Source organism: Molossus molossus, unplaced genomic scaffold (assembly GCF_014108415.1).
Source record: "Molossus molossus isolate mMolMol1 unplaced genomic scaffold, mMolMol1.p scaffold_m16_p_6, whole genome shotgun sequence".
Classification (NCBI taxonomy): Eukaryota; Metazoa; Chordata; class Mammalia; order Chiroptera; family Molossidae; genus Molossus; species Molossus molossus.
Window position 1 is genome coordinate 54,639,592 of NW_023425399.1, and position 16,597 is coordinate 54,656,188.

General features: G+C 38.8%; 1 protein-coding gene across 4 annotated transcripts in view; it reads left to right on the plus strand.

The window, feature by feature from the left end:
• Positions 1-16,597, plus strand: part of MGLL (monoglyceride lipase) — a 147,076-nt gene that overhangs the window by 18,444 nt on the left and 112,035 nt on the right. For all 4 annotated transcript variants that reach the window (XM_036245356.1, XM_036245353.1, XM_036245355.1 and 1 more), the window contains exon 2: positions 8,045-8,151. In XM_036245356.1, the coding sequence (XP_036101249.1) occupies positions 8,045-8,151 (107 nt within the window). The remainder of the gene's footprint in view (positions 1-8,044; positions 8,152-16,597) is intronic.

Sequence of the window (16,597 nt, forward strand, 5' to 3'; positions counted from 1 at the left end):
GCAAATGGAAAGAAACAAAAAGCTGGGGTAGCAATACTCATATCTGATAAAGTAGGTTTCAAAATGAAGACCATAACTGGAGACAAAGAAGGCTACTACATAATATTGCAAGGATCTATCCAACAGGAAGATATAACCTTGATAAACATATGCACCCAATATAGGAGCACGAACATATATGAAAAATCTTCTGGAGGATTTCTAAAGAGAAATCAACAGCAATGCAATCATAGCAGGGGACTTCAACACCTTGCCAACATCACTGGATAGATCATCTAGACAAAAAATTAACAAGGAAATACAGACTCTAAATGAAGCACTAGATCAAATGGATTTCATAGATATCTACAGAGAATTACATCCCAAAACTTAAGAATTCACATTCTTCTCAAGTGCACATGGGATATTATCAAAGACAGAGCACATGTTATGTCACAAACTAAGCCTCTACAAGTTCAAGAAGATTGAAATCACATCAAGCATCTTCTCAGATCACAGTAGCATGAAACTAGAAATCAATTGCAACAAGAACATGCAAAGACATTTGAATACATGGAGACTAAATAGTATGTGATTGCACAATGAATGGGTTACCATGGAGAGCAAGGAAGAAATTAAAAACTTCCTGGAAGCCAATGAAAATAAACAAACAACAACACAAAATCTATGGGATGCAGCAAAAGGAATTCTGAGAGAAAAGTTCATAGCACTATAGGCCTACCTCAAGAAGCAAGAAAAATTTTTAATAGACTATCTAACATCACAACTCAAACAACTAAAAAGCAAACAAAACAAAAACCCCAGAGCAAGTGGAAGGAAATAGTAAAGATCAGAGCAAAAATAAATGACATGGAGACCAAAAAAGCAATTCAAAGAATCAATGAAACAAAGACTGGTTCTTGGAAAAGATAAACAAGATTGATTGACGCTTAGCTAGATTCACCAATGTACAAAGAGAGAGAACCCAAATACACCATATCAGAAATGAAAAGGAGAAGTAACAACTGACACCACAGAAATAGAAAGGATTGTTAACAGATATTGTGACCAATTATACGGCAACAAATTTGACAATCTAAGCGAAATGGACAAATTCTAGAAACACATAGTCTCCCAAAACTGAACTGAAAAGGGATAGAAAACTTGAATAGACCAATAACAACAAAGGAAATTGAAGATGTAATCAAGACTCTCCCAGCAATCCAAATCTCAGGCCTGGACGGCTTCACAGGGGTATTTTACCGAATATTCAAAAAAGAACTGATACCCATTCTCCTCAAACTATTTCAAAAACTCAAGAAGGAAGACTTTCAAGCTTGTTTTATGAGGCCAGCATAATTCTAATTCCAAAACCAGAAAAAGACACTAAGAAGAAAGAAAACTACAGTACACTATCCCTGATGAACATAGATGTCAAAATCCTGAACAAAATACTAGCAAATCGAATCCAACAATACATCAAAAAAAAAAAAAAAAAATTTACCATGACCAAGTGGGATTCATTCCAGGGATGCCAGGGTGATACAATATTCATAAATCAATAAATGTGATACACCATATAAACAAAATGAAAGATAAAAATCATATCAGTATGATCAGATATTATCATATCAGTAGATATTGAAAAAGCATTCAACAAAATCCAGCACCGATTTCTGATACAAATGTTCAGCAATCTGGTAATAGAGGGATCATAACTTGACATAATAAAGGCCATATATGAAAGACCTACAGTCCACAACATACTCAGTGGGCGAAAACTAAAAGCATTTTCCTTAAACACAGGAACAAGGGGATTCCAGAATGGCGGCAGAGTGAACAGAAGCTACACAGACTGTCTCCCAGAACCAAACTGGAATTACAACTATAACACAGACAAATCAATGGGAAAATGCAACAGAAAAGCAGATTGCAAGGACCATATAACCAGGGACATTGACTCGATCCTGATAGGATTGTGAAGGCATGAAAGGGGGACTGGAAGCCCACAGACAGCAGAGGCCTTAGCTGTGAGCAGTGCCATCAGGTTAAACTCCCAAGCGGCTCCACAGCACAGAGCCTGGACAGAGGCTAAAAAAGCCACAGCCACTCACCTTGGGCTCCGGCAAAGGGAGGGCTGACTGGACTGAAACTGTGAGGGGAAACTCAGGATTTGGAGGGTGCTCAGAACTTTTGCTGACTTGCTGCCATGCAGGACGGAGGCCATCATGCTCATTCCCAGGGCTCTGGGGAGAGGCAGCAGCCCCTCCCTTGGAGATCCAACCCGACCCTGTGGGCCATTGAAATGCTAATTGAGGCTCACTAACAACCAGCATCTGCTCCACCATTGGGAAATCCCCTTATGCTGAGCACCTAAGGGAGATTTACAATCAACTGACAACCCAAAACTCTTCGAGTAACCTCCACTTGCTAGCCTCCGGGCAAAAAGCTGGAGGATAACATTACCTTTCCTGCACTAGCAACTTTAACCGGGAAAGTAAGACTTGACTGTGGTGTTTAATGTGGGTCCTCCCTCACTCATCTAAACCCAGGAGAGGGAGCCACAAACAGCAGAACACCAGCACCCACAATGAAAACTTGCAAGCTCTAAAGCACACTGTGATAGCCAAATGGTGAAACACAGAAACAGAAGCCAAATGAAAGAACCAGAAACATCCACCAAAGATGAGATCAATGTGGAGCAGTTAGGCAAGTTAACAGAGCTGGAATTCAGAGCCATGATCTTGAGGAAGCTCGACAGCATAAGTAACGATATAGAGATGCTGAGAATAAACCAATTGGAAATTAAAAACCACCAAGAAGAGATCAAAAATGACATATCAGAAATAAAGAACACATTGGAAGGTCTAAAAAGTAAAGTAGAGGAATCTGAGGACCAGATCAGTGAACTAGAAGACAGGGTAGAAAAAAATCAACCAATCAGAAAACCAAAAGGAAACAACGATTAAAAAACAAGAAGATAGCTTAAGAGAAATGTGGGACAACTGGAAATATAATAATATTCGCATCATAGGAGTCCCCGAAGAAGAAGAAAACAAGCAAGTGTTAGAGAATATATTCAAAGAAATAGTGATAGAAAACTTCCCTAATTTAGTGAAGGAAGAAGGCATTCAAATTCAAGAAGCACAGAGAGCCCCAAGGAAGAAGAACCCAAACAGGACCACACCAAGACATATAGTAATTAAAATGCAAAAAATTAAAGACAAAAAGACAATCCTAAAAGCAGCAAGAGATAAGCAACTGGTTACCTACAAAGGAACCCCCGAAGGCTATCAGCTGACTTCTCAAAAGAAACACTGCAGGCCAGAAGGGAATGGCATGAAATAATCAAAGTAATAGAAAACAAGGATCTGAATCCAAGACTACTCTACTCAGCAAGGCTATCATTCAAAAGAGAAGGTCAAATAAAGAGCTTCCCAGATAAAAAAAAAAAAAAAAAGGCTAAAGGAATACATTAGCACCAAACCAGCACTGCACAAAATGTTAAAAGGACTGCTGTAGTTAAAAGGAGAAAGAGAAAGAAAAATAGAACCACACAAAACAAAAAAGGCAATAAATAAGTACATATCAATAATCACCTTAAATGTAAATGGATTAAATGCTCTGATAAAAAGACAGAGTGGCTGATTGGATTAGAAAGCATGACTCATCTATATGTTATTTACAAGAGACCCACCTCACAATAAAGGAGTCACATAGGTTAAAAGTGAAGGGATAGAAAAAAATTTTCCAAGCAAATGGAAAGGAAAAAAAAAAAGCTGGGGGTATCAATACTCATATCTGATAAAAATAGACTTCAAAATGAAGGCCATAACTAGAGACAAAGAAGGCCTACATAATATTGAAAGGATATATCCAACAGGAAGATATAACCTTGATAAACATATATGCACCCAATATAGGAGCACGAAAATATATTAAAAATCATCTGGAGGACTTCCAAGGAGAAATCGACAGCAACACAATCATAGCAAGGGACTTCAACACCCCATTAACACCACTGGATAGATCCTCTAGACAAAAAATTAGCAAGAACACAGAGACTCTAAATGAAGCACTAGACCGGATGGATTTCATAGATACCTACCGAGAATTACACCCCAAAACTACGGAATTCACATTCTTCTCAAGTGCACATGGGACATTCTCAAAGATAGACCACATGATAGGACACAAACTAAATCTCTACAAGTTCAAGAAGATTGAAATCATATCAAGCATCTTCTCAGATCACAATGGCATGAAACTAGAAATCAATTGCAACAAGAACATGCAAAGACATTTGAACACCTGGAGGCTAAAGAGCATCTTATTAAACAATGAATGGGTTACCAAGGAGATCAAGGAAGAATATAAAAACATCCTGGAATCCAATGAAAATGAACACACAACAACACAAAAATCTATGAGATGCAGCAAAAGCAGTTCCGAGAGGGAAGTTTATAGCACTACTGGTCTACCTCAATAAACAAGAAAAATAATAGACTATCTAACCTCATAGCTTAAAGAATTAGAAAGCAAACAAAAAGAAAACCCCAGAGCAAGTAGAAGGAAGGAAATAGTAAAGGTCAGAGCAAAAATAAATGACATAGAGACCAAAAAAAACAATTCAAAGGATCAATGAAACAAAGAGCTAGTTTTTCAAAAAGATAAACAAGATTGATGAACCCTTAGCTAGACTCACCAAGAAACAAAGAGAGAGAACCCAAATACACAAAATCTGAAATAAAAGAGGAGAAGTAAAAACTGATACCACAGAAATACAAAAGATTGTTAACAGCTACTATGAAGAAGTATATGACAACATTTTTTTTTTTTTATCCTCACCCGAGGATATTTTTCCATTTTTTGTACAGATAGAGTGGGAGAGAGAGAGAGAAACATCGATGTGAAGGGACACATCGAGTGGCTGCCACCCGCACGACCAACCAGGGCCGGGGACAAACTGCAACCGAAGTACGTGCCCTTAGCAGGAACCGAACCCGGGTCTCTCAGTACCACAGGCCGACGCTCTAACCACTGAGCCAAACCGGCCAGGGCAATGGCAACAAATTTGACAATCTAAGTGAAATGGACAAATTTCTAGATACACAGTCTTCCAAAACTTGAACGAATCAATAACTAAGGAAATTGAAGAGGTATTCAAGACTCTCCCAGCAAACAAAAGTCTAGGCCCAAATGGCTTCACAGGGGAGTTTTACCAAACATTCAAAAAAGAACTAACACCCATTCTCCTCAAACTATTTCAAAAAACTCAAGAAGAAGAAAGACTTCCAAACTTGTTCTATGAGGCCAGCATAATTCTAATTCCAAAACTAGAAAAAGATACTACAGAGAAAGAAAACAACAGGCCAGTATCCCTGATGAACATTGATGCCAAAACCTGAACAAAATACTAGCAAATTGAATGCAGCAATACATCAAAAAAATTATTTATCATGACCAAGAGGGATTCATTTCAGGGATGCAAGGCTGGTACAATATTCGCAAATCAATAAATGTGATACATCACATAAACAAAATGAAGAATAAAAACCACATGACTATATCAATAGACACTGAAAAAGCATTCGACAAAATCCTGCATCTATTTCTGATAAAAATGCTCAACAATGTGGGGATAGAGGGATCATATCTCTACATAATAAAGGCCATATATGAAAGATCTACATCCAACATCATACTCAATGGACAGAAACTAAAACACTTCCCTTAAGAAGAGAAACAAGACAGGGATGTCCACTTTCGCCACTCTTATTTAACATAGCACTGGAAGTCTTAGCCACAGCAATCGGACAGAAAGAAAAAATAAAAGAGATCCAAATTGGAAAGGAAGAAGTCAAATTGTCATTATTTGCAGATTTCATGATATTATAAAAAGAAAACCTTAAAGACTCCATCAAAAATCTACTAGACTTAATAAATGTATTTGGCAAAGTAGCAGGATACAAAATTAACGTCAAGAAATCAATACCATTTCTATACACCAATGATGAACTCACAGAAAGAGAAACTGAAAAAACAATCCCATTTACCATCACAGCAAAAAAATTAAGATACCTAGGAATAAACTTAACCAAAGAAGTAAAGGACCTACTTGCAGAAAACTACAGGCCATTGAAAAAAGAAATAGAGGAAGATATAAAAAAATGGAAGCACATAACTTGTTCATGGATTCAAAAATTAACATCATTAAAATGCCCATACTACCCAAAGCAATCTATAGGTTCAATGCAATCCCCATCAAAACACCAATGACTTACTTCACAGAACTAGAACAAATACTTCAAAAGTTCATATGGAACCAAAAAGTCCCCAAATAGCCACAGCAATTTTGAAAAAGAAGGACAAAGTAGGTGGGATCACAATACTAGATATCAGGTTATACTACAAAATGACTATAATTAAAACAGCTTGGTACTGGCACAAGAACAGGCATTTAGACCAGTGGAACAGAATAGAGAACCCGGAAATGGACCCAATGCAATATGCTCAATTAATATTTGACAAAGGTGGCAAGAGCATACAGTGGAGTACAGACAGCCTCTTTAATAAATGGTGTTGGGAAAATTGGACAGCTACATGCTAAAAAATGAAACTAGACCATCAACTTACACCATACACAAAAATAAACTCAAAATGAATAAAAGGCTTAAATGTGACCCGTGAATCCATAACAATTCTAGAATAAAATGTAGGCATCAAAATTTCAGACATCATACGCAGCAGAATTTTTACGGACACATCATCTAAGGCAACAGAAACAAAGGAAAAAATGAACACATGGGACTACATCAAACTCAAAAGCTTCTGCACAGGAAAGGAAACCACCATCAAAATGGAAAGGCAACCCACTGTATGGGAGAACATCATTGCCAAAGATACATCAGATAAGGGATTAATTTCAAAAATATATAGAGTAATCATACAAGTCAACAAAAGGAAGACAAAGAACCCAATTTAAAAATGGGCAGAGGAACTCAATAGACACCTCTCCATACAGGACATAGGAATGGCTAAGAGACATATGAAGAAATGCTCAACATCACTTATCATCAGAGAGATGCAAATTAAAAAACAGTGATGTATCACCTCACACCTGTCAGTATGGCCACCATCAACAAATCATCAAACAACAAGTGTTGGCGAGGGTATGGAGAAAAGGGGACTCTAGTACACTGTGGGTGGGAATGCACACTGGTGCAGCCACTATAGAAAACAATATATTTATACCTCAAATAATTAAAAATTGAATTGCCATTTGACCTAGTGATCCCACTCCTAGGAATATACCCTAAGAAACCTGAAACACCAATCATAAAGAATGTATGTATCCCCATGTTCATAGCAGCACTATTTACAATAGCTAAGATCTGGAAACAGCCCAAATGTCCATCAGTCGATGAATGGATACAAAAGTAGTGGTACATATACACAATGGAGTACTATGTAGCTGTAAGAAAGAAAGATCTCTTATCCTTGGAGACGACATGGAGGGGCCTAGAGAGTATTAACCTAAGTGAAGCAAGCCAAACAGAGAAAGACAAGTATCATATGATCTCACTTATTTGTGGAATGTAATAAACATAACAGTCTGAGAAATGGGGTAGTCCCAGAGATGTGGAAGTGGGGTACAGACTGACAATCCTCAGGCGGGAGATAAATCACAGAACTTATATGAATGTATGCATGAACATTGGGCATGGTCAACAAAGCTAGGGACAGGTGGTGGGGGAGGGATGGGGATGGAGGAATCAGTGAGGGGAAAAAGGAGAAACATCTATAACAAAAACTAATTAATTAATTAATTAAAAAAGGAAATGAAGCATTGAATTTGGGTACTTTGCCTGAGACCTCACTGGATTTGGACTCCATTCTGTAGAATGTTGAAGCTCAGCATTCTAAGAGCAATCCCCTCTCAATTACTGATTCTTTTAGTCTGCAATCTAGTTTTTGACTGATGTCATGAAAACTCTGGACTGCTTGAGCTGCAGCCTTGGTGATCTGCTGCGTTCTCAACCCAGTTCCCCTTTCACCCCTGCAGGGCTCTTGTCTTTGTGTCCCATGGAGCTGGGGAGCACTGCGGCCGCTATGATGAGCTGGCTCAGATGCTGGTAGGATTGGAGCTGCTGGTGTTTGCCCATGACCATGGTGAGTACCCCAGGGCCATGGGTGGGGTGCAGAGCCCTTGATTCTGGCCAGTGCCTGACAGTTTGGGGGTCTAGAAAGGTCTAGTCCATCTTATTTCTATCCTTCTTCCTCCTCAGCTATTCTCTTCTGATTCCTGAAGTGAAACTGGGAAAAGGAAACATCCATGGGATGTTTCTAAATTAAAAGAATTTATAGTTATATAAAGGAAAAGCTTGTCTGACCAGCAGTTTTTGTTGAGTTTAGGATTGAATATGGGTTGGGTTAGGAACCTCCACTGAAAAACTAAAGTGGAAATACTTTATGTAAGAACTTTTATAAGTTCTTTTTAAACTTTTATAAGTTTATATAAGAACTTGCCTCAAGCAAAGTAATTTTCTCTTACATTTATGGTGCACTTTCTATTCAAAATAGTTTTGAATTGGACCTAGTTTTCACCCAGGGCACTTCAAATGAATGTGGTACAGTCAGTACAAGTGCGGTTTAAACTCTGTTTTAACCACAAGAGGTTTACAAAGCATTTCAAACCAGAATAGTAAAAGTCCCAGAAGACCATGTTGGTCACAAGAAAACCCCAAACACACACACACACATGCATGCATGCATGCACACACATACATACACATACATTTATTTACACACATGTCTTCAGGTTGAGTTTTTGATTTTCATGTAATAGAATCCACAATAACCATCAAAATGTAGTGTTCATTGACTAAGTCAGTTTATAGTTTCTTAATCATTCCTGTGACCTTCTCCATGACTGGGAAGGCTCCCAATATAGGTCTTTCTTTACCTAACAGTCTTTAAATAAAGAATTTTCTGTGACAGAACATTGTTATCCTGCACTCCTGCAGGAACCTTCACCCCAGACAGCAAAAGAGCTCAGAAGTAAACACACCTGGGTCCAAATTCCCACTGGACTTTGATTCCAAGCTGTGCTATTTTGGAGACCTTGTTTAACCATTGCAAACCGTCATTTTCTCATCTACCAAAGGGCTAAGATAGAGCTATAATATAGTAAGAATTGTCATGAGATAATGCATGTAGAGGGCCCAGCAGAGTGGGATGCCTTCTTCCTCTTTACTCTGACCAGTCTGAGGCCCCCTCCAGCCACAATGCAGACCAGCTGATGTTTTGTGTACCGAATGCAGGACTCCAAGGCTCTTAGCAGAACTAGCTAAGCTGAGGCTGAGAATCAGGGGTACTGACTCTTTGTCACAGTGTTGCTGCCCAGAGCCATGTCATCTGTCAAGCCTATAAAGGCTGCTGTAAAACTAGAATAAAATGATAGATATGGCTACTAACAGTTCCTGGTTTCTATAACACAATTTTTAGAAACACAAGTTTCTATAAATCTGATGCTAACTGGATTTTAAATTAAGTCTTATTGTTTAATTATATTACAGAATTTTATTGTTTATTTTATTTTATTTTTTTATGAATTTTTATTTATTTTTTTGTTACAGATATTTTACCTTTTTACCCCATTGGCACCCCCCACCCCACCCCCCCTCCACCCTGTCCCCGGCTTAGTTGTCCATGTCCATTGGTCATGCATACATGCATATAAGTTCTGTGGTTTATCTCTTCCCACCCCCCATCCCCTCTTCTGAGGGATGTCAGTCTGTGCCCTACTTCCATGTGTCTGGGTCTACTGTATTCCTCAGACTGTTATGTTCATTATATTCCGTATATAAGTGAGATCATGTGGTATTTGTCTTTTTCTGCTTGGCTTCTTTCACTTAGGATAATACTTTCCAGGTCCCTCCATGTCGTCTCAAAGGGTAAGAGATCTTTCTTTCTTACTGCTGCATAGTACTCCATTGTGTATATGTACCACAGCTTTTTGATCCATTCGTCTACTGGTGGACACTTGGGCTGTTTCCAGATCTTAGCTATTGTAAATAGTCTGCTATGAACATGGGGGTACATATATTCTTCCTGATTGGTGTTTCAGGCTTCTTAGGGTATATTCCTAGAAGTGGGATCACTGGGTCAAATGGAAGTTCAATTTTTAATTTTTTGAGGTAGCACCATATTGTATTCCATAGCGGCTGCACCAGTCTGCATTCCCACCAGCAGTGTATTAGAGTCCCCTTTTCTCCACACCCTCGCCAACACTTGTTGTTTGATGATTTGTTGATGGCAGCCATTCTGACAGGTGTGAGGTGGTACCTCATTGTTGTTTTAATTTGCATCTCTCTCATGATTAGTGATGTTGAGCATTTCTTCATATGTCTCTTGGCCATTTGTATGTCCTGTTTGGAGAGGTGTCTATTCAGCTCCTCTGCCCATTTTTTAATTGGGTTCTTTGTCTTCCTTTTGTGGAGTTGTAGGAGCACTCTATATATATTGGAAATTAACCCCTTATCTGATACATCATTGGCAATGATGTTCTCCCATACAGTGGGTTGCCTTTCCATTTTGATGATTGTATCTTTTGCTGTGCAGAAGCTTTTTAGTTTGATGTAGTCCCATGTGTTCATTTTCTCCTTTACTTCTGTTGCCTTAGGTGATGTATCAGTGAAAATTCTGCTCTGTATGATGTCCGAAATTTTGTAGCCTACATTTTCTTCTAGAATTTTTATGGATTCACGGGTCACATTTAAGTTTTTTATCCATTTTGAGTTTATTTTTGTGTATGGTGTAAGTTGATGGTCTAGTTTCATTTTTTTGCATGTAACTGTCCAATTTTCCCAACACCATTTATTAAAGAGGCTGTCTTTACTCCACTGTATGCTCTTGCCACCTTTGTCAAATATTAATTGAGCATATTGCCTTGGATCCATTTCTGGGTTTTCAGTTCTGTTCCACTGATCTATATGCCTGTTCTTGTGCCAGTACCAGGCTGTTTTGGTTACAGTCGCTTTGTAGTATAACCTGATATCTGGTATTGTGATCCCACCTACTTTGTTCTTCTTTTTCAAGATTGCTGTGGCTATTCGGGGTCTTTTTTGGTTCCATATAAACTTTTCAAGTATTTGTTCTAGTTCTATGAAATATGTCATTGGTATTTTGATGGGGATTGCATTAAATCTATAGATTGCTTTGGGTAGTGTGGACATTTTAATTATGTTAAATCTTCCAATCCATGAACAGGGTATGTGCTTCCACTTTTTTATATCTTCCTCTATTTCTTTTTTCAATGTTCTGTAGTTTTCTGCAAATAGGTCCTTTACTTCTTTGGTTAAGTTTATTCCTAGGTATCGTAATTTTTTTGGAGCGATGGTAAATGGGATTGTTTTTTCAGTTTCTCTTTCTGTGAGTTCATCATTGATGTACAAGAATGCCATCGATTTCTTGACATTAATTTTGTATCCTGCTACTTTGCCAAATTCATTTATTAAGTCTAATAGATTTTTGATGGAGTCTTTAGGGTTTTCTATGTACAATATCATGTCATCTGCAAATAATGACAGTTTCACTTCCTCCTTTCCAATTTGGATCCCTTTTATTTTTTCTTCATGTCTGATTGCTGTGGCTAAGACTTCCAGTACAATGTTAAATAAGAGTGGTGAAAGTGGACATCCCTGTCTTGTTCCTGTTCTTAATGGAAATGTTTTTGTTTCTGTCCATTGAGTATGATGTTGGTTGTAGGTCTTTCATATATGGCCTTTATTATGTCGAGATATGATCCCTCTATTCCTACATTGCTGAGCGTTTTTATCAGAAATGGATGCTGGATTTTGTCGAATGCTTCTTCAGCATCTATTGATATGATCATGTGGTTTTTATTCTTCATTTTGTTTATGTGGTGTATCACGTTTACTGATTTGCGAATATTGTACCAGCCTTGCATCCCTGGAATGAATCCCACTTGGTCATGGTGAATAATTTTTTTGATGTATTTCTGGATCCGATTTGCTAATATTTTGTTCAGGATTTTGGCGTCTATGTTCATCAGGGATATTGGCCTGTAGTTTTCTTTCTTCGTAGTGTCTTTTTTTTGGTTTTGGAATTAGAATTATGCTGGCCTCATAGAACGTATTTGGAAGTCTTTCTTCTTCTTGAATTTTTTGAAATAGTTTGAGGAGAATGGGTGTTAGTTCTTTTTTGAATGTTCGGTAAAACTCCCCCGTGAAACCATCTGGGCCTGGGCTTTTGTTTGCTGGGAGAGTCTTGATTACCTCTTCAATTTCCTTAGTTGTTATTGGTCTGTTCAAGTTTTCTATCTCTTCCGGGAATAGTTTTGGGAGACTGTGTGTTTCTAGAAATTTGTCCATTTCGCTGAGATTGTCGAATTTGTTGCCATATAGTTGTTCATAGTAGTTGTTAACGATCTTTTGTATTTCCGTGGTGTTGGTTGTTACTTCTCCTCTTTCATGTCTGATTTTGTGTATTTGGATTCTCTCTCTTTGTTTCTTGGTGAGTCTAGCTAAGGGTCCATCAATCTTGTTTATCTTTTCGAAAAACCAGCTCTTTGTTTCATTGATCCTTTGAATTGTTCTTTTGGTCTCTATGTCATTTATTTCTGCTCTGATCTTTACTATTTCCTTCCTTCTACTTGCTCTGGGGTTTTCTTTTTGTTTGCTTTCTAATTCTTTAAGTTGTGAGGTTAGACAGTCAATTAGAAATTTTTCTTGTTTTTTGAGGTAGGCCTGTAGTGCTATCAACTTCCCTCTCAGAACTGCTTTCGCTGTATCCCATAGATTTTGTGTTGTTGTGTGTTCATTTTCACTGGTTTCCAGGAAGTTTTTAATTTCTTCCTTGATCTCCTCGGTGACCCATTCATTGTTTAATAACATGCTATTTAGCCTCCATGTGTTGAAATGTCTTTGCATGTTCTTGTTGCAATTATTTCTAGTTTCATGCCATTGTGATCTGAGAAGATGCTTGATATGATTTCAATCTTCTTGAACTTGTAGAGATTTAGTTTGTGTCCTATCATGTGGTCTATCTTTGAGAATGTCCCATGTGCACTTGAGAAGAATGTGTATTCTGTAGTTTTGGGGTGTAATTCTCTGTAGATATCTATTAAATCCATTTGGTCTAGTGCTTCATTTAGAGTCTCTGTTTCCTTGCTAATTTTTTGCCTAGAGGATCTATCCAGTGCTGTCAACAGGGTGTTGAAGTCCCCTGCTATGATTGTATACTTGTCGATTTCTCCTTGGAAGTCCTCCAGAAGATTTTTAATATATTTTGGTGCTCCTATATTGGGTGCATATATGTTTATCAAGGTTATATCTTCCTGTTGGATAGATCCTTTCAATATTATGTAGTGGCCGTCTTTGTCTCTAGTTATGGTCTTCATTTTGAAATCTATTTTATCAGATATGAGAATTGCTACCCCAGCTTTTTTTTGCTTTCCATTTGCTTGGAAAATTTTTTTCCATCCCTTCACTTTCCACCTATGTGAGTCTTTTGTTGAGAGGTGGGTCTCTTGTAAACAACATATAGATGAGTCATGTTTTCTTATCCAGTCAGCTTCTCTGTGTCTCTTTATGGGAGCATTCAATCCATTTATGTTTAAGGTGATTACTGATATGTACTTATTTATTGCCATTTTTGTTTTGTGTGGTTCTATTTTTCTTCCCATTTCTACTGCTAATTAACTGCTAATTACAGCAGTCCTTTTAACATTTCTTGCAGTGCTGGTTTGGTGCTAATGTATTCCCTTAGCCTTTTTTTGTCTGGGAAGCTCTTTATTTGACCTTCTATTTTGAATGATAGCCTTGCTGGGTAGAGTAGTCTTGGATTCAGATTCTTGTTTTTCATGACTTTGATTACTTCATGCCATTCTCTTCTGGCCTGTAGTGTTTCTTGGGAGAAGTCAGCTGAGAGCCTTATGGGGTTCCTTTTGTAGGTAACCTGTTGCTTATCTCTTGCTGCTTTTAGGATTCTCTCTTTGTCTTTAATTTGTGGCATTTTAATTACTATGTGTCTTGGTGTGGGCCTGTTTGGGTTCTTCTTACTTGGGACTCTCTGTGCTTCTTGAACTTGAATGCCTTCTTCCTTCACCAAATTAGGGAAGTTTTCTCTCACTATTTCTTTGAATATATTCTCTATCCCTTGCTCATTTTCTTCTTCTTCGGGGACTCCTACGATGCGAATATTATTACGTTTCCAGTTGTCCCATAGTTCTCTTAAGCTGTCTTCCTGTTTTTTAATAGTTTTTTCCTTTTGTTTTTCTGATTGGTTGATTTTTTCTACCCTGTCTTCTAATTCACTGATCCAGTCCTCAGCTTCCCCTACTCTGCTTTTTAAACCTTCCAATGTGTTTTTCATTTCGGATATGTCATTTTTTATCTCTTCTTGTTGGTTTTTAATTTCCATTTGGCTTATTTTCAGTGTCTCTATGTCCTTACTCATGCTGTTCAGCTTCCTCAAGATCATGGCTCTGAATTCTAGCTCTGTTAACATGCCTAATTGCTCCACATTGATCTCATCTTCGGTGGAGGTGTCTTGCTCTTTCATTTGGCTTCTGTTTCTGTGTTTCACCATTTTGGCTATCACTGAGGGCTTTGGAGCCTGTCAAGTTCTCCCTGTGGGTGTTGGTTGTCTGCTGTTTGTGGCTCCCTCTCCTGTGTTTAGATGAGCGAGGGAGGACCCATGTTGAACACCACTGTCAAGTCTTACTTTCCTGGTTAAAGTTGCCAGCCCAGGAAACGTACTGTTATCCTCTAGCTTTTTGCCTGGAGGCTAGCAGTCTAGGTTAATTGATGAGTTTTGGGTTGTCAGTTGATTGAAAAACTCCCTCTGGTGCTCAGCCAAGGGACTTTCACGAGGGTGGGGCAGATGCTGGTTGTTAGTGAGCCTCAATTAACACTTCAATGGCCCACAGGGTGGGGTTGGATCTCCGAGGGAGGGGCTGCTGCCTCTCCTCAGAGCTCTGGGAAGGAGCAATAAGGCCACTGTCCTGAGTGGCTGCACTCAGCCAAAGCTTTGAGCGCCCTCCAAACCCCGAGTGTCCTGACACAGTTCCAGTCCAGTCCGCCCTCCCTCCGCAGGAGCCCAAGGTGAGTGGCTGTGGCTGTTTCAGCCTCTGTCCCGGCTGCGCTGTGGAGCCGCCTGGGAGTGTAACCCGAGGGCGCCGCTTACAGCTAAGGCTGCTGCCGAGCTGCCGACCGTGGGCTCGCAGCCCCGTCTCGCGCCTTCGCAAGCCTACCGGGATGGAGTCAGTGTCCCTCAATGTATGGTCCTCGCGAGCTGCTTTTCTGTTGGTTTTTCCCGTCGATTTGTCTGTGTTATAGTTGTAATTCCAGTTTCGTTCTGGGAGACGGTCTGTGTAGCTCCGTTCACTCCGCCGCCATTTTTTCTGGTTCAGAATTTTATTGTTTAGATAGAAATCTTGAGACACTGTGATTATGTCAGTTTGGCTGTGTTTCTCAGCATGCCTGGCTGACTGGTGTACACAGAACAGCACACAGTATCTCATTTAATTTTTTATTTTCATCTTAGAATTTTACAGGTTGACCTCACGGGCATGAGAAGCTTGCCAGAAATGAGTATTACAATTTCTGACATTTACAGAGAGCCACCTGCACACTAGGCTCTGTTCCAGGCATTTTGGTACATTATCTCTAATCTTTCATAACATTGAATATTACAACCTCATTTTAGAGGTGAGGATTCTGAGGCTGTATAGCCAGGGGAGCCCATAGTCATTAAATTGAAGCATATGTACCAGTCCAGGCAGCTTGACTGTATGCAACAGAAGCCTGACAGTAGTAACAAATAAAAATTTATTCTTCTTCCATGCTATATGAAGTCTGAGACAGACATGAAAATTCCATAATGCCATCAATGACCAAGGCTCCATTTTGTTTAGCTCTTCTTAGCTTATGGCTGTTATGCCCAGGGGTGCCATCTCCTCCTCATATTCTAAGCTGAAAGAACACAGAAGCAACACAGAGGAAAGGGTTGGGCTCATATCAGGAAAATAAATCTTTCTTGAAGCTCCCTGGCATATTCCAACTACATTTCATTTGCCACCACTGCATAGCATGGCTACCCTTAAGCTGCAAGGGAGGCAGAGAAATCTAATTTGTTAGCTGTGTATTTGCTGATCCAAACAAAACAGAGTTCTGGGAGTAAGAAAGAAGTAGAAAATGCACATTGGTAGTAGCCTTCTTGTCCTCTGCCACACCACACTCCAAGTTTATTATTTAAGAAAGCATTTCTCAACCATTTCTACTTGATATATTTTCTGGGTAAAACAGCTAACTCACAGAATCACTTTTCTATCTTATCTTTCCCTATGTTCTTTCATAAGGTTTTGATACAAAGGTTATTATCAGCATCATAAGTGAGGAGTGGTTAAACTTCCTAATTAGCCCTGGGTTGGGTGTTATACAAGGAGAAATGCAAGGACACAGTAACTGATATCCTTATGATAAAGTGATCAGTCTTCACCAGAAAAAGTAAGCAGCCTCTATTAAGTGCTCAGTTTTGTTAGAGTATTTATTATCCTTAATGGTAACTACTCCTTTATAGCAGCAAGCTCCTG